Consider the following 26399-nt stretch of genomic DNA (forward strand, 5'->3'; position numbering starts at 1 on the left):
AATGCATGATTAATTTCATTTATGGGAGAACAGCCATGAGGACTTCAATATATTATTAAAGTGGAATTTTCTATTGCAACTATTGACTTGAACTTACAGTTACTGCAAATTCATGAACAGTTATTGCAAAGAGCCCATCTACAAAAATCAGTGCGGCACCCTTCTACGTTCTGGAATTGTAAAAGTTAGATTGACTTAATGATGTTTATATTATCAAAACACGAAAAAAAACCATACAAAACTCATGGCTACACATGAAGAGGTACACAGATTACTAGAATTACACAGAAGGCATGGACGTTTTCTTGGTGTCCTGGCCAATATTTATCACTTAACAAACAACAGTAAAATAAAATCTCATTTGCTGCTGGTAAATTCAGTTTCCTGTCACGATATCATAACAATGATCACCCTTAAAAAGTACTTCATTGTTGTGAATTACTTTGGGATGTCACAAGGTCATGGATGACACTACATCAACACAAGTCAATTGTTTCTTTTGTACAATGGAGAATTCAACCATGTGACTCTATGCTGATTTTGATTCTTCAATGTGCTACCCAGCAGACAGACTCTTCAATGGATATTTGGGATGGGGGGGGGGGCACTATAGCAAATATCTAGGCCTGGATTTTCACGTTTGGAATGACTTGGGAGTCCTTTAAATGGTGAGCACTCCTGATTCCTGACCCCATTCCCAGGTTGTTTGATTTTCCAGAGTGTCTTCAAAAGGTGTGGCCTGGATCCTGCCAAAAGCCCGCATCTGGTTCTCTCAATCTGACTAACTCCATTGTGGAGGTAGGATAGGCGTGTCCTACTCGTCCTCTGCATTTTTCATGGAGCCAGGCCAAGTTTGTAAAGAGTCAAGATTCAGCGCCCCTCAGAGGATTTGTGAATCCTGTCTGCATGTGATGACCTTTTAAAAGGCATTTCAAACTGTCCTCCAAAGATCCTGTCTTTGTGGGCACTTTCTCTCGAAGCGGCGGGCTGAGCTGGGAATTTTCCTGACTCCCACTAACCACCGTAAGGATGAAAATCCAGGCACTAGTTTATGGTTCATGTGTTTTAGAATATAACTTGTAGTTTTTAAATAAACATTTTATCTGTAGAAAATAGGGTGAATGTATGCAAACAAGTTAGGAATTATGCCTTATGCACCATCAGAATGGAAAAGATAAGAGCTGTAAAACAGCAGGTGGAGAAACTTGTAACAGTGCGTGACATAACTTATGAAACAGAAAATGAAATGGAACCAGAAAGGAGAATCATAGGAAATTTAACTCTCCTTGATTTTAAGGAAACAAAACTTTATAGAATATAACCGTAGAGTACACAACAGGCCCTTCGGCCCATCAAGCCTGCACCAACGAAGACTGAAATTGGTTGAGGCTATATAAAGTGATGCAAGACCAACTGATCCGGATCGGTTTAGACCTGGGTGTGGTTGCACTATGGCTAAAGTAAATGATAGTTAGCCTGGGCCTGTGCTGTAAGTAGAAGGAAAAAACTAACTTCATCATTCACTGTGTGGAATGTGCGTGTGGCTAAATCTCAGTTTGAATTTTGTAAGGGAACATAAGTTGGAAGATTGCCTACTCTGAAGTTAGTGGAAGAATCTACAGTGGATCTCACAATGTCTTGTGGTAAAGAAATAAACTAGCGAGTATTGGAAAAGTAACCAGAAAAGGGAACGGAGGCATCTGCTGAAGCGATGGTAAATGAAGGCTTTACCTCTGACAACAGCTGGACTGGAGGAGAATTAAAAGTAGTCTCCCAAGCAATGACATATTTATGGATGGTCCCTATAGAAGGCGGGACCTCTCCGTCTGGTTGCGGGGGCCGTCCTGGTTGGGGGGGGGCCTCCACGGTGGCCAGGTCCGCGATCAGGGGCAACTGATTGGCGGGCGGGCTAACTCAAGGGGGGGCCTATGTTCCTCCGTGCCCGCCCCCTGTAGGGCTCCGCCATGTTGCGTGGGGGCCGGAGCGGAGACGGCAACCCACAAGCATGCACGGACCTGCGCCGGCCGTGGCGCACATGCACAGACCCGCGCCAGCTGTGCTGGGGCATGTATCAGCAGCTGGAGCTGCGTGAACCGCTCCAATGCCATGCTGGCCTCTTGTGCGGCGCAGGGTCGTTGCTCCTAGTGGCCAGATGACGCCGTCGTAAAACACTCCGGCGTTTACAACGGCGTCAACACTTAGCCCTATTATCGGAGAACCCCGTCCATGGTTTTTCACTTCCGAAGTTCCCCAAACAATGACATCCTGATTAAGAGTGAATCTTTATCACAGAAGAAGAGAAAGTGTAGGCGGAAATTTCAAAGATGATTCATCCCATCCTTATTGTTGCTTTCTGGCAAACCTGAATAGTGACACAGGTTAAATGACTGGGAACAATATATTTGCTTGCTTCGTGGCTCATGACAGAGAGATGTACCAAGAAAACAGAAGGAGAGGAAATCATGAATCTGCAGACTTTCAATTCTAAAGCAAACTATTGTGTTCAATTAGCAAATGTCTTTTGTTAATTTGCGCTTCAATTTGATCTAATATTAGATTTAGTATCAGAAACAGAATGCTAACAGAAGGATGTGAAATCAAAGCAGCTACAGCACAAGAGGTTGCTTTTCAGCTAGTTACAGGGTAACTATAAGAGGGACTGGGAAGAAGCAGTCAGTGCAGGGATCCCCTGCGGTCGTACCCCTGAGAAACAAGTATACCGCTTTGGATACTTGGGGGGGGGGGGGGGGGAAAGGGGACGACTTACCAGGGGTAAGCCATGGGGTACGGGCCTCTGGCACGGAGTCTGTCCCTGTTGCTCAGAAGGGAAGGGGAGGGAAGAGGAGCAGGGCATTAGTAATTGGGGACTAGTCAGGGGCACAGATAGGAGATTTTGTGGGAGTGTGAGAGACTCTCGTTTGGTATGTTGCCTCCCAGGTGCAAGGGTACGTGATGTCTCGGATCGTGTTTTCCGGGTCCTTAAGGGGAGGGGGAGCAGCCCCAAGTCGTGGTCCACATTGGCACTAACGACATAGGTAGGAAAGGGGACAAGGATGTCAGGCAGGCTTTCAGGGAGCTAGGATGGAAGCTCAGAACTAGAACAAACAGAGTTGTTATCTCTGGGTTGTTGCCCGTGCCACATGATAATGAGATGAGGAATAGGGAGAGAGAGCAATTAAACACGTGGCTACAGGGATGGTGCAGGCGGGAGGGATTCAGATTTCTGGATAACTGGGGCTCTTTCTGGGGAAGGTGGGACCTCTACAGACAGGATGGTCTACATCTGAACCTGAGGGGCACAAATATCCTGGGGGGGAGATTTGTTAGTGCTCTCTGGGGGGGGGGGTTTAAACTAATGCAGCAGGGGCATGGGAACCTGGATTGTAATTTTAGGGTATGGGAGAATGAGAGTATAGAGGTCAGGAGCACAGATTTGACGTCGCAGGAGGGGGCCAGTGTGCAGGTAGGTGGTTTGAAGTGTGTCTACTTCAATGCCAGGAGTATACGAAATAAGGTAGGGGAACTGGCAGCATGGGTTGGTACCTGGGACTTCGATGTTGTGGCCATTTCGGAGACATGGATAGAGCAGGGACAGGAATGGATGTTGCAGGTTCCGGGGTTTAAGTGTTTTAGTAAGCTCAGAGAAGGAGGCAAAAGAGGGGGAGGTGTGGCGCTGCTAGTCAAGAGCAGTATTACGGTGGCGGAGAGGATGCTAGATGGGGACTCATCTTCCGAGGTAGTATGGGCTGAGGTTAGAAACAGGAAAGGAGAGGTCACCCTGTTGGGAGCTTTCTATAGGCCTCCAAATAGTTCTAGGGATGTAGAGGAAAGGATGGCGAGGATGATCCTGGATAAGAGCGAAAGTAACAGGGTAGTTATTATGGGAGATTTTAACTTTCCAAATATTGACTGGAAAAGATATAGTTCGAGTACATTAGATGGGTCGTTTTTTGTACAGTGTGTGCAGGACGGTTTCCTGACACAATATGTTGACAGGCCAACAAGAAGCGAGGCCACGTTGGATTTGGTTTTGGGTAATGAACCTGGCCAGGTGTTGGATTTGGAGGTAGGAGAGCACTTTGGGGACAGTGACCACAATTCGGTGACGGTTACGCTAGTGATGGAAAGGGATAAGTATACACCGCAGGGCAAGAGTTATAGCTGGGGGAAGGGCAATTATGATGCCATTAGACGTGACTTGGGGGGGGATAGGTTGGAGAAGTAGACTGCAAGTGTTGGGCACACTGGATAAGTGGAGCTTGTGCAAGGATCAACTACTGCGTGTTCTTGATAAGTACGTACCGGTCAGGCAGGGAGGAAGGCTTAGAGCGAGGGAACCGTGGTTTACCAAAGAAGTGGAATCTCTTGTTAAGAGGAAGAAGGAGGCCTATGTGAAGATGAGGTGTGAAGTTTCAGTTGGGGCGATGGATAGTTACAAGTAGCGAGGAAGGATCTAAAGAGAGAGCTAAGACAAGCAAGGAGGGGACATGAGAAGTATTTGGCAGGTAGGATCAAGGAAAACCCAAAAGCTTTCTATAGGTATGTCAGGAATAAGCGAATGACTAGGGCAAGAGTATGACCAGTCAAGGACAGGGATGGGAAGTTGTGTGTGGAGTCTCAAGAGATAGGCGAGATACTAAATGAATATTTTTCGTCAGTATTCACTCAGGAAAAAGATAATGTTGTGGAGGAGAATGCGGAGACCCAGGCTATTAGAATAGATGGCATTGAGGTACGTAGGGAAGAGGTGTTGGCAATTCTGGACAGGCTGAAAATAGATAAGTCCCCGGGGCCTGATGGTATTTATCCTAGGATTCTCTGGGAGGCCAGGGAAGAGATTGCTGGACCTTTGGCTTTGATTTTTATGTCATCATTGGCTACAGGAATAGTGCCAGAGGACTGGAGGATAGCAAATGTGGTCCCTTTGTTCAAAAAGGGGAGCAGAGACAACCCCGGCAACTATAGACCGGTGAGCCTCACGTCTGTAGTGGGTAAAGTCTTGGAGGGGATTATAAGAGACAAGATTTATAATCATCTAGATAGGAATAATATGATCAGGGATAGTCAGCATGGCTTTGTAAAGGGTAGGTCATGCCTCACAAACCTTATCGAGTTCTTTGAGAAGGTGACTGAACAGGTAGACGAGGGTAGAGCAGTTGATGTGGTGTATATGGATTTCAGTAAAGCGTTTGATAAGGTTCCCCACGGTAGGCTATTGCAGAAAGTACAGAGGCTGGGGATTGAGGGTGATTTAGAGATGTGGATCAGAAATTGGCTAGCTGAAAGAAGACAGAGGGTGGTGGTTGATGGGAAATGTTCAGAATGGAGTTCAGTTACAAGTGGCATACCACAAGGATCTGTTCTGGGGCCGTTGCTGTTTGTCATTTTTATCAATGACCTAGAGGAAGGCGCAGAAGGGTGGGTGAGTAAATTTGCAGACGACACTAAAGTCGGTGGTGTTGTCGACAGTGAGGAAGGATGTAGCAGGTTACAGAGGGACATAGATAAGCTGCAGTGCTGGGCTGAAAGGTGGCAAATGGAGTTTAATGTAGAGAAGTGTGAGGTGATTCACTTTGGAAGGAATAACAGGAATGCGGAATATTTGGCTAGTGATAAAGTTCTTGGAAGTGTGGATGAGCAGAGGGATCTAGGTGTCCATGTACATAGATCCCTGAAAGTTGCCACCCAGGTTGATAGGGTTGTGAAGAAGGCCTATGGAGCGTTGGCCTTTATTGGTAGAGGGATTGAGTTCCGGAGTCAGGAGGTCATGTTGCAGCTGTACAAAACTCTGGTACGGCCGCATTTGGAGTATTGCGTACAGTTCTGGTCACCACATTATAGGAAGGACGTGGAGGCTTTGGAGCGGGTGCAGAGGAGATTTACCAGGATGTTGCCTGGTATGGAGGGAAAATCTTTATGAGGAAAGGCTGATGGACTTGAGGTTGTTTTCGTTGGGGAGAAGAAGGTTAAGAGGAGACTTAATAGAGGCATACAAAATGATCAGGGGGTTAGATAGCGTGGACAGTGAGAGCCTTCTCCCGTGGATGGAAATGGCTGGCACGAGGGGACATAGCTTTAAACTGAGGGGTAATAGATATAGGACAAAGGTCAGAGGTAGGTTCTTTACGCAAAGAGTGGTGAGGCTGTAGAATGCCCTACCGGCAACAGTAGTGAACTCGCCAACATTGAGGGCATTTAAAAGTTTATTGGATAAGCATATGGATGATAATGGCATAGTGTAGGTTAGATGGCTTTTGTTTCGGTGCAACATCGTGGGCCGAAGGGCCTGTACTGCGCTGTATCGTTCTATGTTCTACATGGTCCTCTATCAAGACCAACCGTGCTTACTGCAATGCCCCGGTTTTTGTGTGTAACCCTCTAAGTTCTTCAAAATGTTCTTAATGCTAAAAACGAGGTACATGCAATGCAACATTTTACAATACCTTTCGGTGTCTGCTCTCTGCAGCAGCCAACTGAGATACCATTCGTTCTTGCATTGTCTTGCACTGTGTCATCACTACTTTGAGCACTGACAGCGGGTTGGTGCATACAGGTTGCTTGTCACCATGATTTCCATCTCTGATCGACTCACAATCCCTCTGCAGAGCAAGGAATGGGTCACTGATGTCATATTTTCCATAGCGCTCTTGGATAAAACGATCTCTGTGCTGTGCCTGCAACCAAATCCAGGTAACATTTAGAATTTTAAAATGTTAGTTTGACCCCGACTTTAATGCTATTCCACATGAACACTTGCCATCAGGATATTAATATATTTTTTTAATTGAAAAAGAAAATAAATCAGAAAATATAGGACTAGAGAGCCCATGCATCAGAGAGCCCTAGTTAAAAAAAGCTCTCTCTCACTGTCCCATTTCCATAAATATCTATCCAAGCCTCAACATTTTTTCATGAGCCTTGTGAGCCTGTTCTGCCATTCAATTAGATCTTTCTAATCTATGATCTAACTCAATATACCTTATACCTGCCGTTGCTCCATATCTCTTAATCTCAGTTTAAAATCTACAATCGATTGAGCAGCAATTGTCATGTGCAGAGGACAAGACCGTTGAATCTCACAAGAGGTCTCGTGCGAGATTTCCGACGCTTGAAGCGTCTTGTGAGATTCAACAGAATCCTGCCTGACAACGCAATCTGCGATCAGCATATTTAAATGAGCCGTACATTTAAATGTACGTTTACCGGTTTCACCCGGGACTCAACGGTTGCGCCCATGAGATCGCTCCATTTAGTACTAGTCCAGACAAACGTGGACCAGGCATAACGGAATTGATGGGGTGGGAGGGGGCGTCTGCCAGGCCATTGGAGACCCAAGGGTGGTCGAGGACAGGGCAGGGTGGCACCTGGTACTCCCCCTGGCATCTGGGCACCTTGGCACTAGCAGCCTGACTCTGCCAGTGTCCGGGTGGCACTGCCAGGGGTCAGACCCAGGGAAGTGGGGGGCAGTAAAGGATCAGGGCAGCCTTCCAAAATGGAGCTTCGATCTGCGAGGAGTCTTTCCTGCTGGCGAGCTATGTTTCTCGGTGCTGCAGGCACTGAGAAACACTCCTGCTAAACGTTCCATTCAACGGACTTCAACTCAAGTCTGCTGAATCGTGCCCAAGAGTTACAAACTGTTTCTTTAATCCTGTCTCTCTAAATACGACAAGTCCCAGCACATAATTTCAAAATTCTTGTCCTTGCCTTCAAATGTCAATATCAAATGATCTCTTCCTGTCTTTTCTAACCCGAGACTACTTTCCGTTTGTTCTCACTGCAATGGTGATTGCTTGTTCATTCACTCGCCTTTTTCCATTGGAATTCTCAATCTAGTTGTCATTTGCCTTGTTGCCTCTCTGCTGACTTAAATAGCCATCCTTAAAATCCTCTCCTTTGGTCATCTCTTCAACTTCCTGTGCTTGCCATTCAGTGCCACACTTTAAAAGGCAAATGTTGTGCTAAATCAAATCCAGGCCTGTTTGAACAGCACCACTCTGAATAGCTCCATCGGCAAGAGCAAAATCTATTTCGTGACATTGTGGTTAATTTGGAACCAATTGCTTCACTCTAAAAGAAGCATGTGCTACAATGAAATCATAGCAGAAAATGTTGGAAACACTCCGATCAGGCAGCATCTGGGATGAGAGGTCAATGACCTTTTAACAGAACTTAATTAGAATGTGATACAGTGCGCCAATTGTCACATTAAGCTTGAGCGCACCATTTGCTATCTTCCAAGAATGCAAGAGAAAATTAAAAATACTAACAATCTGTAACTTATCTCTTTGGTTAGTGCTAGTTTTTTGCTGAATTTTTATCTTGGTTTCTTGTTTTGTTCCCGTGTTGCAAGTGAATGCCAGTGAGACGTAGATATATTTAGCATAATTAAGGTGCACTTAAAGTCACTGCCAGACATCCAGCTTTACAAACAAGCATAATTGTACACTGTTTTGGAATTTGAAGGGAACATTGTAGACTTTCCTGCTTTAAGGTAGATTTGACTATTTACATAACCCGTTGGTTGGGATTGTGATAATGTGACAAATGCTATAAATATAAGGTTTTGGTGACGAGCGGATTGAGGTAGTGCAGAGACAGACAATATGTCAAGGGTAGAAGTCACCTCAGGGATGTGGTGAATTTAGAGTTGGAAGTTGATAAGATATGAGCATGACATTAGTTGGTTCAGCCTGAGATAGTGGTTGCAAAGATGATGCTTGCGGTGTGCAAGAATGGCTGCAGAGGAGTGGCATTCGGAGAAGATTAAAAATGCGGAGCTCTTACAAGGTAAATACAACTAGCAGTATCCAGAACAGATGGTTATAAAACATTCAGTATGACACAAACCAGAAAGTGCTACTGAAATGTAAAGGGTTTTTAATTGCACTGCCTCCTTGGTCAATAGGGCATGACACAAACAGCTTCACAAACAATATTTTAGGCAATAATCTTTTCTTCTAAAAGCAATCATTCATAACTGCCTTTATTTTTCGAAGACTAATTTAGAGAGTGCATAACTTTTAACAATTTTGCAGGACAATCTGAAAAATAGAGAGAAAGACAGGATTTTGTGTTGTGTTAGAAAACATGATGATAACTCTTGTATTACCTCAATTCCTATCATTATCAGTGGAATTGAATCATAACTGAATGGGTCCACACTTCAGTTTTATTCTGCTGCTATGTATGCTTTATTTTGATTACTTGTCCCCCAAATTATATAGTTTCAATCTCTGCATCACCATGTAGTCTCATCACCTAAAATTCTCGTAGCCGAGACTCGTTTCCTCTCCACTATTTACTGTGATTAGAATCGCCACTGGAATATAAAGCACTTGTATCACTTATTCCAACCTTCCGTCACCAAAAAAACAATGAAAAGGCTGTTCAACCGACTGTTAATTACGGTAGTTTCAATCTTCTCGGGATTCTGTCCTAACCATTTATATGCTTGCATTGCACAACACTGGATCTGCATTGTCAGCTGAAGTTCCAGTTGGAATTTGCACCCTTTATGTTGTAGGGTGGATTCCATAGGAGAACAACAGAAGGCAAAATATGCACAGACAAGTTTATTGTTTTCACTGTTTATGACTATATTTGGCTGTTGCACCTTCTCACATTGTTGCGTTTTAATATGTTGTTGCTGATAGCAGCTCCACTATCAAGTTTATCACATTTTCTCATTAGAGGCAGCCTGGAAAAGAATTGGTTTTAATTTATTGAACAAAAAGCAAAATACTGTATATGCTACTTATCTGGACGTGAAACAGAGAATGCTGGAAACACTCAGTGGCTTCTGGAGAAGGAAACAAGGAATTTTCAGGTGGAATCCTTAGTGAAACTGGTTTAGATCATGCCCACTGCAAATCGGTCACTCCAGAGGACAATGTGAGCATTTGTCATAAGTGGCTGCTAACTCATTTGGCCAAGGTGTGCTGATTACTCAAACTTACTATGTACAGGGAAAGCAAATGATAAAAGATATTTAGGCTGTGGTTCCTGGTGCTATAGCAACTGCCCCACAATATAAATGGAGTAATTTTCACTACAGAGCTATAATTCTGCAGCACAGATATCAGATGAGTGCCTAATGGTGAAAAGATAATGAACAGCAGTTTCATCTCCACACTGTCCTATCCAAATAGTTCCAAAATGCCCGGCAGTCTACACATTAAATACTCTTGTATCCACTATATGGATTCCTTCTACATAATTGTTACAACATGGGAAAAAAAAAATTCCTAAAACACCAGCCGATGCTTTTTAAAATAAAATGGTAGGGTACTGGAATTTGGTCATGGAAAATAATTCAGGGTTTTGGTTGTAGTTATCAGATTATGGCTTTTTCAAAAATGCATTCTTGCATGAGCCAAAAACTAAAAGCATAGCAATATTCCAGGACAAATAAAATCCATATAAATTCCATTGGGCACAATTACAGGGCTGTAAATTATGAAGGAAAGCTAATGAGCCAGAAATTTGCACTTCACAGTGGATTTTAGCCAGCAACAAATACACTCACTCAGGCTCATAACAACCTGTAATACTGCTCCCGGTGGAGAAATAAACATGCGATTACAATCATAGTGGTCATCTACCACCCAATTTAGTGTTCCTGCCGCATACAACACCTTTGAGGCAACTCTTCCAAATCTCTATTGTTTTAATATTTAAAAGCTGAAGAGAAAGAGCAAGTTAGAAATAAAATATGGTAGTCTGCTTTATCTGCAAATTAAAGCATACCCAATTTCAGATCAGATTTTATCACTATAAGCATGAGTGCAATGTCTGTAGGGGGGTTATCTATAATACCCATGATGGTAAAACAGTAAATTAAATATATGTCGCTAGCATTCACAAGACAGCACCATTCTGCATATTATTTTATACTTAAACATAAAATTCATACAAACTTGAAATCTACTACCACTGCTCTCATTCCAATTAAGTAGCAGTACAAGGAACAAGAGAAAACATGAAACAGACCGTAAATCATTAATTTCATTTGTTAATTTTTCATGTTCAGTAGTAAGTGATCTTGTACAGAAGTATTTGGGTCAGGCAGGGAATGAGTTTCCATATTGGATTTTCAGATTCATTCCAACAGTGCAGAATTCAAAAAAACTAATCCCTTCTTATTCTCTCCAATTACATTCAGTCATTAGTCAAAGCAATGCACCCTTCAATATAAACTGCTAATACAGAAATAGCATATTTCTCAGTTATCTGAACTAAAGAATGCTGCTTATCTGACGGCACGGGCCTCCTAAACCCGGCACTGCTTTTTAAAATTTGGATGTCCAATGTAGCTTTTTGTTTAGGTTGAGTTACAGAACAAATTCATCAACAGACTGCGATACATAGAACAGTGGAGGCAGCATGCAATTATCAAGCTAAGTGATCCCACAGTCAGAAGATCAGATCTACTTCTGCAATCCTGTCTCGTCCAGTCGTGAATGGTGGTGAACAATTAAATAACTACAGGTTGAGCACAGTTTATTCAAAATTCCGAAATTTGAAAAGTTCTGAAATCCGCACTTTTTTTTGAGCTCTGCAATCATGTTTCTAGTAAAAAATAACATGGTGTTCACCCAAGATCCGCTAGCTATGCGACGTTTCACAACTATACCTATACAGGTATTCCAAACTTCGAAAAATTCCGGAATCAGAGCTATGCTCGGCCCCAAGCGCTTCGAATAAGGGATGCTCAACCTATAACAGGAGGAGAAGGGTTCAGAAATATCCCCATCCTCAATGATGGGCAAGTCTCGCACACCAGTGCGAAAGAAACAGCCAAATCATTTCCAACCATCTTCAAGCAGACATGCCGAGTGGATTATCAGTCTTGGCCTCCTCTGGAAGTTCCCAGCATCACAGTGCTGCAAAGGTTATGGGGCCCAAACAACATTCTGGCAACAGTGCTGAAGACTCGTGCTCCAGAACTAGCGCCGGCCCTTGCCAGACTGTTCCTGTGCAGCTACAACACTGGCATCTACCCAGCAATGAAGATTCATTCCATGACTAAGCTGATGACTTATCTGCAGCAATTATTCCTTGTTGAAAATATTTGCATGGTATTGGACTAAAGTCGATTTGTCATTTCCTTCACATTTGGGTTTGGTCAATAAAAACATTCTCTTCACTAATCTATCCTGTCTGAAATCCATCACTTTCTATTTATTAAGGATTCTGGGGGTGCTATACCTCAGCAATGAAACAAAAATAAATGACAAAATGAAATGAAAATCGCTTACTGTCACAAGTAGGCTTCAAATGAAGTTACTGTGAAAAGCCCCTAGTCGCCACATTCCAGCGCCTGTTCGGGAAGGGTGGTACGGGAGTCTTCCAGTTTAAAAAGGATTAACATTCGAATCTCCATTTGCTCTGCTCACAGAAACTTAATAGAAGCCATTATTTTCTAAGGAACATTACATCATATGAAGTAGGCAGAATTTAACTGAACCCACTGGAGTGGGCATGATTCTGGGGGTTGGGTCGAGACAATCTCGGGAAAGGAACTAAATCTTGGCCAATTTCTTATTCAGTTGCTTGTAGGAGTGGTTTTGTATATCATTTTAAGGATAGAAAAATCTAATTCATATTGCATAAACATTGTGCGAGTTCATACATAGGTCAGTTCACTAGTTCCTGACACTTTGGCTTGAGTAATGTCTATTGGTGGACAACATAGGAACAAAAGTAAGTCATTCAGCGTGATAATACAGTGCTGATGCATTATTCAATTAGATCATAGATCAGTTCTGTTGCCTTGCTTGCTCGCAGCTAGAAAATAGAGAAATCTCTCCTCCGTGATTTCACGCCAAAAGCACGGACGTATGTCAGTGTGACGTCAGTGTACATGCTGGGTGCGTGACCTGCTCTCTGCTGCCCCTTCTGGCGGGAAGATTGCATTGTTCGCATTTAAAACCAGTCGTGGCTAGCATTCTCAATTTAAAAGCTGGTCGCAGCCGTTGGGCGGTTGCAGCAGTTGGGCGCTTCTCCCGCGATCAGGAACGCCCCAACCATTGCTCTGCGACCCTCCCGACACTTACCCGTGGGTCGCGATCTGCAGTTTGAAAAATCGGTCATAGATAAGTTACCTCAACTCCAGTTAGCTTCCATAAACCTCATCTCTCAATATAGTACACCAATGACGGCATTGAAAATTTCATTCTATCTACCATTCTGAGCCTTAGGGTGGGAAGGTGAAGGGAAATTTCTACTCTGCTTTGTGTGAAAAACATGCTTCCTGATTTCACTCCTAAGTTGCCGAACTCAAATTTTAACAACCCAGCATTGGAGGAGATAGCTTTTCTGTAGGGGTCCTATTGAATCCCATTGCCAATTAAAGATCTCAATTAAATTATCTGTTAACTATGTAAATACGAAGCAAGTCTTTGCAAACTGGTCTGACAAACTGCACTGTCTTTGTGAGGTTTTATACCCAAAATCGAATGCAGTACATGAGATGAGGGTTTTAAAAATTCATTTGCAGGATGTGGGAGTCGCTGGTTAGGCCAACATTTATTGCCCATCCCTAGTTGCCCTTCAGTAGGTGGTGGGGAGTTGCCTTCTTGAACCGCTGCAGTCCTTGAGGTGTAGGTACACCCACTGTGCTGCTAGGGAGGGAGTTCCAAGATGTTGCCCCAGCAACAGTGAAGGAGCGGCGATATATTTCCAAGTCAGGGTGGTGAGTGACTTGGAGGAGAACCTTCAGGTGGTGGGGTTCCCAGGTGTCTGCTGCTCTTGTCCTTCTAGGTGGTAGTGGGTTTAGAAGAAGGTGTTGTCTAAGGAACCTTGATGAGTTACTGCAGTGCATCTTGCAGATGGTAGACATGGCTGCCACTGTTCGCCGGTGGTGGAGGGTTTGAATGTTTGTGGATGGGGGAGCAATCAAGCTGGCTACTTTGTCCTGGATGGTGTCGAGTTTCATGAGTGTTGTGGGAGCTGCACTTATCGAGGTAAGGGGAGAGCATTCCATTACACTCCTGACTTGTGCCTTGTAGATTGTGGATAGGTTTTGGGGGGGGGGGGGGGGGGGGGGGGGTCAGGAGGGGAGTTACTTATTGTAGGATCCCTAGCCTTTGACCTGCCCTGGTAGCCATATTATTAATGTGGCTACTCCAGTTTAGTTTCTGATCAATGGTAACCCCCAGGATGTTGATTGTGGGGATTCAGTAATGGTAATGCCACTGAATGTCAAGGGGCGGTGGTTAGTTCCTCTGTTGTAGGAGATGGTCATTGCCTGGCACTTGTCAGCCCAAGCCTGGATATTGCCCAGGTCTTGCTGCATTTGGAGATGGACTGCTTCATTATCTGAGGAGTCGCGAATTGTGCAGTCATCCGCAAACATCCCCACTGCTGACCTGATCATGGAAGGGAGGTCATTGATGAAGCAGCTGAAGATGGTTGTGCCTAGGACACAACCCTGAGAAACTCCTGTAGTGATGTCCTGGAGTTGAGATGATTAACCTCCAATCCCCACAATCCTCTTCCTTTGTGCCAGGTATGACTCCAACCAGCGGAGAGCCCCCCCCCCCCCCCCCCCCAACTCCCAGTGACTCCAGTTTTGTTAGGGCTCCTTGATGCCATACTTGGTCAAATGCTGCCTGGATGCCAAGGGCAGTCACTCTCACCACACCTCTGGCATTCAGGACTTTTGTCCATGTTTGAACCAAGGCTGTACTGAGGTCAGAAGCTGAGTGACCCTGGCCGAACGCAAATTGAGGGTCCATGAGCAGGTTATTGCTGAGTAAGTGCTGCTTGCTAGCACTGTTGATGACTCCTTCCATCACTTTGCTGATGATGGAGTAGATTGAAGGCGGTAATTGGCTGGGTTGGTTTTGTCTTATTCCTATGTACAGGACACATGTGGGCAATTTTCCACATTGCTGGTTAGATGCCAGTGTTGTAGCTGTACTGGAACAGCTTGGCTAGGGATGCGCAAGTTCAGTACTATTGCTGGGACATTGTCAGGCCCATAGCCTTTGCAGTATCTATTGCATTCAGCTCTTTCTTGATATCGCGCGGAGTGAATCATATTGGTTGAAGACTGACATCTGTGATGCTTGGGACCTCCAGAGGAGACCAAGATGGATCATCCACTTGGTACTTCTGGCTAAAGATTGTTGCGAATGTCTCAGCCTTGTCTTTTGCACAAATGTGCTGGGCACCTCCATCATTGAGGATGTGCATATTTGTAGAGCCTCCTCCTCCAGTGAGTTGTTTAGTTGTCCACCACCATTCACGGCTGAATGTGGCAGGACTACAGAGCTTAGATCTGAAGTGTTCGTTGTGGAATCGCTTAGCTCGGTCTATTACTTGCTGCTTATGCTGTTTGGCACACACGTAGCCCTGTGTTGTAGTTTCACCAGGTCAACATCAAGGTATTCAAGGTTCTATTCAGTAAAACATAATTTTCTTACTTTTGCAATCCAACTACCCTTTTGAGATGAAGGTCAATATTCTATTAGCATTCTGTACCCGTGCGCTAGATTTTGGTGATCAGTGCACATTCACCCAAATTCACAGTTTATAGTCTCTCATGAAGAAAATACTTCTTGGGTCCAGTTACAAATCTACTTCCCACTTGAATTCCCCTGGCTCTTCCCTTCTTGAACTTTTGCCCTTTGCCTACTTAATTCTTTTTCCACACAAATAAAAATTAAAGCACACATTTAAAATCAAACTGTACACACACCAATTGTTTCAGGAAACAGCTGTAAATTGAAATGACTTATCGGCCAGAATGGCGAGACCTTCATCCAAACATGGTGAAAAGATGAAAACAAAGTGATGACAAGCCGAAGCTCAATTTGCGAGTTTCACCAGTGCAGGTGTACGGCATGGAATGCTGCACTCTTCTACAAAAGAGATAAAAATCTAAATTTCTAGGGGAAAGATTCTGTAATCTAGAGCATCAATCTTTTAACTGTACTCAGAGCGCCACTCTCCTTGCGAAATCAAACTCATGATATTCTTCAGATCAAGGGTTTAATCGGCGCTTACTACTGTTTTATTCTTTCAAAGTTTGCCATTACAGCATCACATTTCTGTTTGGCACTCCCTTAAAAAGTGTTCACATGTGCCAGTAAACAAAACAAAGAAAGCTCAGTCCAGAGTTTCCTCCTATTCATTATGTAGTCTACACAGCAGCAAGATATGCAGCCGCTCCCATTTTTGTGGCTCCTACAGTCACTGACCTTTGTAAGTGTGATTGAAATACTGAAAAGAATTTTCTCTTGGTTAGGTGTGCTCATGTGAAAAGCCAGAAACAGGAAGAGGGGAGGGAAACAAATATTCTTACCCAACAACATCTCCAAAAGCCAACATGAATTAGATTGCATAATGCACATTTGCTCTGTAAAGATTTTCTGTATGGCCTTTGTTTGCATCTTTAAATCTCTGCACCAATATTGTATTTTACAGGGGTGCACCATCACAGCAAACACTCAAATCCATGCTGTTAACTCGACCGATGTTCAAGAATACAGGAAATAATGGAATCTGGAAGATCGCTTTAAAGAATGCGCAACAAATGCTTCCTCTCACCTTCATTTTCCTTCTCTGTAAGTGTACACCAGTGGTTAATATAACAATGTCAACATAACCAGAAAAAACATTGTAGAGCCATACCATTCATTAATCCAAACTGTATGTTGATATGTTCACTATAAAACTCATTGAATGGAACATGCGGGTAACCAGGTGCATATTATTCTTCTTGGCTACTATTAATGTTTATTGGACAGCTTGGTAGACAACTAGGATCTTACTTTACTCCTCACATATGGTAACAAAGAGACAGTTTCTAAATCAATAAATTTACTATCTTGTGGCAATGGTATCGCCAATTCCCTAACCATCAGCTAGAGCGACAGTAAAAAAAATTTAATCAAATTTATGACAATCACCACTTGGTCACATCAGCCCTTGATACTAATTAATTGCACTGCTTTAACACTGCATCTATTGCTTAATACTTAAAACTGAATGTTTTAAAATTATTTGGGGAGCATAAGTCTTTAAAGCAGTCATCAAGCTACCTTGATTTACAATACTTTAAATAAGGATGTCTGCCAAACTTAAGATGTAATTTTAATCTTTAGCCTGAGCATTCTGCAAGGTTAAGCAGAATGTATTTCAGTTTTTGAAAGCTTGCTACCAGACTGTATTGAATGTTTATCATCGACTCATGTTCTGAGAATGCATCTTTAGAAAGGCATCAATTCAGTTTTAGCGTAATCACTGTCTAAAATCTACTTTACTTCTGACCAAGTATATTTTGTAGTAATGCACGGGCTGATGTCTGGCATTAATCCAAAAGTGGAGAACAGGAGTAGGCATTTTTGTGGATAATTGAATTTCTAACAACTTAAAGCTGCTTGCACTACAATTATAGTGAAGAATGCGTTCTAGAAAATAGCACCAGGCGGTCATTTACAGTACATGAAAAGACACTGTATTCCACATTTCTTCATTCGATGCAAACCACATTAGTTTGAAGGTATGCACTTCTAGACAATCCTACAATAGTAAGCAAAGTGACATATAAACATACATATATGGAATTATGGACAGGAAAAGATCAGTTGGTCCATCAAGCATATCATGAAAGTAAGATTTGCATTTATGTTTCATCTTTCATGACATCAGGAGGTTCCAAAGTGCTTTACAGCCAATTAAGCACTTCTGAAATGCATTCACTGAAGCAATGCAGGAAATGCAGCAGCCAATTTGCGTACAGCAAGCTCCCACAAACAGAAATATATTAACAATCACATCAGCCATTTTTAGTAAAACTGTTTGACAGATAAATATTGGCCTTCACTGTTCCTCATTGGCACCATGGGATATGTTATGTTCACTTTAGAGGGAAGACAGTGCCTTGTTTAACTTCTCATTCGAAAGCTGGCACTTCTGACAATATATTACATCCTCAATGTGCATAATTAGAACTGATTTTTGTTTGTGGTCCTGGAGTGGGACTCGAGCTCAGAACTGACTCGAGCTCAGAACCTTGCAACTTGGAGGTGAGAATGCTACCAAAATTTAGAGTATAATGTTTCATTTTGGTCTCCTCACATGGCAGAACAGTGTCCTGGAAAAAGGTCCAAACGAAGGCTGCCAGAATGATGCATATTCCTAAGATTGTTAACTTATCAAGGATAGTCTAAAAAAAGTGCTTTATTTTTTAAATTAGTGTTGAGGTGATGAGATTGTGATTTAAAAAAATTAAAATAACGAAAGGAATCACTTCTGGTCGCACACAAGGTGGCTCCTGCTTGGAGGCATTGGTTTTGGCCCTTTATGCCCGGTTAATGGGTGCTTTTGTTGAGATTGGCGAGGGTTGAATTGTCCTCGAAAGTGGAATGTCAGCGGATTACCACACCCACCACAAATTGAATAAGGTGGTGGCTCCAGAGGTGGAGGATCTGTGTGGCGCTGTAACAGAAAGCATGGCGGAGCCAGGAGCTACGTCATCACCCACCCCACTCTCTGTGGAGCAGCTGATGGTGTTGACCAAGGGAGAGTTCCGGCATCCTCACCGAGAGATATCAAGAGGATTACTCCAAGCAGTAGCCCTTCTTTGTGAGACTTTGGAACGGGTGGAGAAAGGCCTGGAATCACAAGGTGTGACGATCTGTGACGTGGAAAGAGAGGTAACGGATCACTGTGATCGGATTGTGGAGTTGGAGGCAGAGGTGGCGATGTTAGGAGCGACCTGTAAGGAGTTGAAAGTGAGGGTGGACAATCAGGGGAATATGTCCAGGTGGCAGAATTTTAAGAATTGTGGGCCTGAGGGAGCGAGTGCCATGGTTTATGTTGTGAATATGTTTGCGAAACTGGTTGAAGAGGTCTATGAGCGAGCGCTCTGGATATGGACCGGGCACACCAGTCGCTATGACAGAGGCCGAGAGTTGGGAAGTCACCGCGTGCAGTGATAATCTAAATGCATAAATACCAGGAGAAGGAAAAAATTCTGAGATGGACGAGGACAATGAGAGACTGATAGTGCGGCAATTGGCTGGGTTGGATTTGTCCTGTTTCTTGTGTACATGACACATCTGGGCAATTTTCCACATTGCCTGGTGGATGTCAGTGTTGTAGCTGTACTGGGACATCTTGGCTTGGTGGTGTGCACATTCTGGAGCACAAGTCTTCAGTACTGATGCTGGAATATTTACAGGGCCCATAACCGTTGCAGTATCCAGTGCCTTCAGCCGTTTCTTGATATCACATTGAGTGAATTGTATTGGCTGAAGACTGACATCTGTGATGCTGGGGACCTCCGGAGGAGACCAAGGTGGATCATCCACTCGGCACTTCTGGCTGAAGATTGTTGCGAATGTCTCAGCCTTGTCTTTTGCACAAATGTGCTGGGCTCCTCCATCATTGAGGATGGGGATATTTGTGGAGCCTCCTCCTCCAGGGAGTTGTTTAATTGTCCACCACCATTCATGGCTGGATGTGGCAGGACTACAGAGCTTAGATTTGATGTGTTCGCTGTGGAATACTTGCTGCTTATGCTGTTTGGCACACAAGTTGTCCTGTGTTGTAGCTTCATCAGGTTGACAGTTCATTTTTCAGTGTGCCTGGTGTTGTTCCTGGCATGCTCTCCTGCACTCTTCATTGAACCAGGGTTGAGTCCCTGGCTTGAGGATAATGGTAGTGTGTGACTGGGCATTGTAAGGGGAGGCAGGGATCATAGATTCTCACTGCGGATAACTTGCTGCTGTACTTTATGAATTTGTTGGAGTGTATGGTTAAGATAATGGACATATTGGGGAAGTTTGGCACTTTTTCGGAATACTAATTGAACGTGACAAAAAGTGAAGGGTTTCCAGAGAAAGCCCAGGGGAGCAGTGCTAATTTTGAGTGCAATATCATTCAAACTGGCCAGAGGCAGGTTTAGATATTTGAGTATTCTACGATTGGGCCATGACGCACAAATGGAATTTGGCCAGTTTGATGGAGGGGGTGAAAGGGGATTTGAAGAGGTGGGATGCCCTCCCTCTGTCACTGGTGGGGAGGGTACAGATGATCAAGATGAATGTCCTTCCGAGGTTTCTGTTTGTTTTTCAGTCCCTCCCGACATTTCCGCCAAAGGCAGGCGCTCTTCCGAAATGCAGACAGATCAATTTCGACATTTGTATGGGCAGACAAGATGCAGTGAATTCGGAGGCTTTTTTTTTTAATGGGCGGAGTGGGTGCAGGTGGAGGCTTTGTGCGCAAGTGTGCCTAGGGCCCCCTCCCAATCTCCCTGGTTAAGTACACTGTGAGCCCGGTGGTGACATCATGCCTAAGGTTTGGAACTAGTCGAGATGCCACTTTGGCATGGGGGGGGGGGGTATATCACTACTGGCACCAATATGTAGGAATCACAGATTCCCTCCTGCGGAGATAGGTGTGACGTATAGGCATTGGCAGACGGAAGGGGTGAAGCGGGTTAAGTATCTGTTCAGGGAAGGGAGGTTCGCAAGCAAGATAAGAGTTACCAAAGGGGAGTGGGTTCAAGTATATGCAGGTAAGGGGCTTTGTGCGGCATGGTCACCCTCGTTCCCTCAGCTGCCAGAACATAAGGGCTGGTTTAGTACAGTGGGCTAAACAGCTGGCTTGTATTGCAGAACAATGCCAGCAGCGCGGGTTCAATTCCCGTACCAGCCTCCCCGAACAGATGCCGGAATGTGGCGACTAGGAGCTTTTCACAGTAACTTCATTGAAGTTTACTTGTGACAATAAGCGATTATTATTATACCTTGCTGGACGGGTTGTTAACACAGGACGAGCTGGGGAATGGGAAGATTGTAGACATTCAAGGGTGGTTGGTGGATCTGGAGAAGGCGTCAATTGAAGAGGTAAAGTATAAGTGAGAGGAAGAATGAAGAGTGGAATTGGGACGGGAAATCGGGAGTGAAATTATGCACAGATGAATGCAACATCATCCTGTACTGGGATAAGCCTGGTACAGTTTAAAGCGGTGCTTAGGGTTCATATGACGCAGGCTCATATGAGCGGGTTTTCTCTCCTCACAGGTAGAGGATAAGTGCGAGAGATGTGAAGGGGGGCCAGCAAATCATGTCCATATGTTTTGGTCATGTCCGAGATCAGTGGGTGTTTGGAGTATTGTCGGAGATAGTGGGGGCGAGGATGTCTCCGTGCCCGTTGGTGGCAATCTTTGGCGTGTCGGAGCTACTGGAGGGCATGCTATTGTGACCTTAGCCACTCTGATTGCCCGGCGGCAAATTCTATTGGGGTGGAGGTCGGCGGAGCCACCGAGCATGGCAGCATGGTAGGGCAATGTGGTGGAATTTCTTATGTTGGAAAACATTAATTTCACTCGGGGTAGAGGAGTGGGTCTTCATAAGATGGATGGGGTTTCTTGTCCCTATTCAAGGACTTGTTTGACACCAGCAGGTGGGGGAAAGAGAGGAGTGGGGTGGGGGGGGGGGGGGGGTGAGGGTGTTAAGGGTAGAAAACGGGAGGGGGGGGGGGAAATGGCACACTGTTTGGGCTGTGTTATGTTTTTGAAAGTTTGTGATTTGTGTACTTTGGTTTGGAATAAAATATTGGTTACTTGAGCTGAAGAAGAATAAACAGAATAGGGACATGACACAAAAGCAAAGCTGGGTTAGATACCAGGAAGTATTTATTTTTACAAAGTATTATCAACCTCCAGAATAAATTCAAAAACACAGGAAGTATGGATCTAACAGGGGAATCGAAAGGCAGCTGGCCGAGTTCCTTAGAATCAATGGGAGATGAAAGCAAGCTGAATTAATTCTATCAGTTATCAGTCCTAGAGCTTACATGATTGCCTCTGGGGATTCAAGAAGAATTTCCAGAGGTCCTCCACCATCAGTGCAAATTGCTCCTTCTGTTGTACAATAAATGAACAGAATGGATTCATTCGCCTTATTGTGCCCTTTATTTCCGGTTTGTATTGCATAAAGTGGAAGGCAAGGTCCAGCAGCTTTGTGGGCGAGATAAAATTACGACCAATAGCCTAATGAACATGCAGTCAGACTGAAGCTTACATGCTTATACTTGGCAATAAATTCTCCTCTCCCCTCCAATTTGTCAGACAAATTCCCACAATTTCTGCCATGCTGCGCGCTGGAGTGTCACTTTTTTGTGATTCAGATGTAATCAAATACAATTCAGGACCCACACCACCAACACCATTCCATCAATGCAAGATGATGGATTTGGATTTGTCACGTGTACTGAGGTACAGTGAAAAGTATTGTTCTGCGTAGAGTCCAGACAGATCTATCCATACATGAAAAACATAGGACATGTAATAAATACACAAAGTAAATACATAGATAGCAGGTGAAGCATACGGAGTGTCGTGCTACTCAGTAGAGAAGATGCATGGAGAGATTAGTTCAGTCCATAAGATGGTCATTCAGGAGTCTGGTAACAGTGGGAAAGAAGCTGTTTTTGACTCTATTAGCGCTTATTCTCCAGAATTTTGTATCTCCTGCCTAATGGAAGAGAGAATAACCCGGGTGGGAGGGGTCGTTGATTATGCTGCCTGCTTTCCCAAGGCAGCGGGAGGTGTAGATAGAGTCAATGGATGGGAGGTGGCTTCGCGTGATGGACTGGGCTGCTGGGCTGTGTTCACGACTCTCTGTAGTTTCTTACGATCTTGGGCTGAGCAGTTGCCATACCAGGCTGTGATGCAGCCAGATAGGATGCTTTCTATGGTGCATCTGTAAAAATTGGTATGTGGACATGCCAAATTTCCTTAAGTTTCGTCGGCGTGGGTGGACCAGGACAGATAGTTGGCGATGTGCACACCTAGGAACTTGAAGCTGTCAACCATCTCCACCTCAATACCATTGATTGATGCAGACGGGCATGTACGACACTTTGCTTCCTGAGTCAATGACCAGCTCCTTAGTTTTGCTGACGTTAAGGGAGAGATTGTTGTAGTTACACCATGCCACTAGGTTCTCCATCACCCTCCTGTACTCTGACTCATCATTGTTTGAGATCCGACACAAGATGGCACAAAAAAAAATGTATTGGTGACAGGATAATTTCAGATGGTACATTTTTGATGATGATTGAAGAGATAGATTCTGCTGCATGTTCCACAGAAGAAGTGGTTTTCAGGAGGTATTGTGCAGTGCTGGCATCTGTTATCAACTTGCTGGTTTTCGGTGTTGCATCTGCTATCAACTTGCTGTAGCCACTGATCGTCATGGTGGCAAGCACTGACCCACTGGCAATGTTGCCATTTCCTTCTGTTATTGGCTAGTTTCTCCCATGTGGGAAAAATTATGTTTTAGGACATTGATGTCATGTTTTCAAGCATCCTTGAAGCAAAGCTTTGGGTATCGAGCTGGCCTTCTGGCTTTGGATACATCCCGATACAGAGTATCCTTGGGACTGGATCCTTACAAAGTTTTTAAAGTCTGGGAAGACATACATATGCCTAAAACTGTGCTGGTGTCTTTTATGAAATGAAATGAAAATCACAAGTAGGCTTCAAATGAAGTTATTGTGAAAAGCCCCTAGTCGCCACATTCCGGCGCCTGTTCAGGGAGGCTGGTACAGGAATTGAACAGTGCTGCTGGCCTGCCTTGGTCGGCTTTAAAAGCCAGCGATTTAGCCCTGTGCTAAACTAGCCCCTCAGAAAAGGATGGCGAACTTGTCTTACATTTTCCCCCAAAGTTAATGAACTTGCCTCTATTTGATGAGTGGTTGCATATTGGGCGATTTGCCTTCAGCAAAACCACCACATTCATGATTTTGCCCTTCCACAAAATGCAGCAAGTGTGCTGCAGAATACGAAGATGAAAATTGTTGAGTGTCTTTTCTTGATAGCTCCAAGTTGTCCATGCTTCACAGCTGCACAAAGTACCCAGAACACAAGTCTCATAAACTAACTACTTGGTCCTAAGGGTCAGCTTGTTTTTCCTCACAGGAGTTGGCCAAAAGTGGTAGCTGCTTCCCTTATGGATGTATCGAGGTGTGCATCAAAATTCAGATTGTGTCAAAACTCAGCCAATCCTGAATATTTTACCAAAGTTCATTGTGTGCGCACATAGGCGTGAATGTGGAAATAGGGAAGAGAACACAAGAGTGAAGTGAAATACCTTTGCCACAGATTATTTTGGAAAATGAAATCCACCTGTAAACAGAAATCCCAAATAGTCAGTTTCACGATTAGTTGCTAAACGATACTATCCGTCAAGATTGACATTCAGATTGGCTTCCGACTTAACTAAACGACAGTCCTGATGAGACTCCGACAATCAAATAAATAGTATTATGCTATATGCAAAAAGAAACTTTATAAGATTAAAGACAATTTCCTGGAAAATATAATCTGCTTTCAAGAGGAACATTTTTATGTTCTACTTTCTTATGTAAGGGCCCTTCCAGTTAATTCCATTACTTCCCATTTCTTTTACTTTGTGGGTATAATTTTGACCCAAGGATATTTAATGGACATATACCTTTAAGTTGAGCAGAGGAAGTGAGCAACTCAAAAGTTGAAAATGGTACGGAGGTTTAGCTTCTGAACAGAAAAATTCAACTTTTTGGCAGAAGAGACCGGAGGGATTCGGTTGGGTTGGCTAGCGGCCAATGAATTGGCAAAAGGCTGCTTCTGCCCGGCGATAGGCAGTGGTTAGGTCCTACCCGAGTTGGATGGTTTTCAGAAGACGCAGGAAGTGGCAGTCATATCCTGGACCCTGAGAGGAATAGCTATGAGTGTCTCTCTCTCTTTACTCCTCTCTCTCTCCAGAAAAACTGCCAAACTGTGGATTTCTGAACTTGCAGAGAACCTGAATGATATACAGTGAAAACCATTACAGACTGGAAACAAAAGCCTAGATTGAAGAAGTGTGTACTGGAAGATGTCCATCTGAAACAAAGGCTCTTATCCTTTCACTTCCATTATTAGTTTTACATCCCTTCTTTCCTCAGTGTTGGTTTGTCGGTCTTGTGTGGGTGTGTAGAGGGTGGGGAGAAGGGAGGAATTAGGAATTAGGCAATGGTTAACCAGTTGTATTTGCTGCCTATTTAATTATAGTTATTGTCATTAATAAAAATTAATTGTGTTTAAATTTACAAACCTGCCTATTGGGCGGCCAAAGACCAGAGACGTTGGGTATTTTCTAAGAATTAATTGCTAATTTTAATTGTGCCGTGACTCCGGGTCAAGTGGGTCTGGAATTGAGTGCACAATAGCCCAGGGGGTCTTAACACTTAGGATATCCCAGGTTAACATTACATCTCTGAAGCAGGTAGGTCCCAGGAGCTTCAAATCTGTGGGGGATATCAATGGTTTTTGCTTGGCATCCCCATAAATGTCACTACAAAGCAGTAGCTAAGCATTAGTATATTTTGGACAAAATCCCCGCAATGGGGAGAGAGAGAGAGAGATGGGGGTGAGAAAAATAGTTGCTGAACCACAGACATGGATTATTATAATATGGTTATGACACCATAACATACTTCAAAAACAGTCTTGAAAACTCATCATGTATGTGATCTCTGCTGTAATCACCAGTGTAATCCTTTTGTGCAGTCTGTCTAGACAGCTTAATAAATGTTTGGGCATGAATAGGATAGATTCATTCACTAAATAGAAACTACATGGCATGACATATATAGTGGCAAGTAGGTGGTGAGACACCAAAGAGACAAATCTGACCACAAGGCTATAGCACTTCAATCTTGTTTAGAATTGTGCAAGTGGGGTGGAATAAACAGAGATAAGGTTTCTACATTTTTAAGGTATTGGATGTAATGGAAAACATGGTGAGCATTTACAAGGTTTCACTATATTTCAGTTGCTTAGAATTCCCAGAAGCTTCACAATTGTTAGAGTGAATGCTTTAGCCCAAAATCAACTAGCATGCAACAATATTTTATATTTTCATTAGATACTTATAAATATAAATGGTTTTCCGTGGTAGTTTTCACAGTGGGTTGGATTGTTTTTTTTAAAAAGGGAAAAACTATACTATGTAACGCACCAATACATTATCGTTCTGGCAGTGTGAAAGAAGCTACCATTATGGGGAAATGTAAAATGTTAAGTGCACAAAATATTATTCATGTATTTGAAAAAAAAACTGGATCAGAAAGGAGAAATATAAGATGACATCAGGTATTCACTGCCACACAACAGCTGCTTTGCAATATGCACTGACACACATTAATGAATATTTACAGATAATCCGAGGATATTTTTTGGATCTAGATCGAGAGACCAATGTAACCTTTTCTTTTTTATCATGACATATGCACTTGTTAGAAATGTTAGAATGGTTTGAGAAGAGTGTTGAAGAAGTGTTTTTGATGGCGTACCATCATGCAGGATAACTCTGGTGAAATTGCAAATAGTAATGATTTTTAAAATTCATCTACGG

The 26399-nt window shown here is 43.5% G+C and overlaps 1 protein-coding gene across 1 annotated transcript in view; it reads right to left on the bottom strand.

The window, feature by feature from the left end:
• Positions 1–26399, bottom strand: part of cttnbp2nlb (CTTNBP2 N-terminal like b) — a 95436-nt gene that overhangs the window by 30747 nt on the left and 38290 nt on the right. The window contains exon 3 of the mRNA XM_072480142.1: positions 6444–6674. Within this exon, the coding sequence (XP_072336243.1) occupies positions 6444–6674 (231 nt within the window). The remainder of the gene's footprint in view (positions 1–6443; positions 6675–26399) is intronic.

The sequence above is a fragment of the Scyliorhinus torazame genome, chromosome 17 (assembly GCF_047496885.1).
Source record: "Scyliorhinus torazame isolate Kashiwa2021f chromosome 17, sScyTor2.1, whole genome shotgun sequence".
Taxonomy (NCBI): domain Eukaryota; kingdom Metazoa; phylum Chordata; class Chondrichthyes; order Carcharhiniformes; family Scyliorhinidae; genus Scyliorhinus; species Scyliorhinus torazame.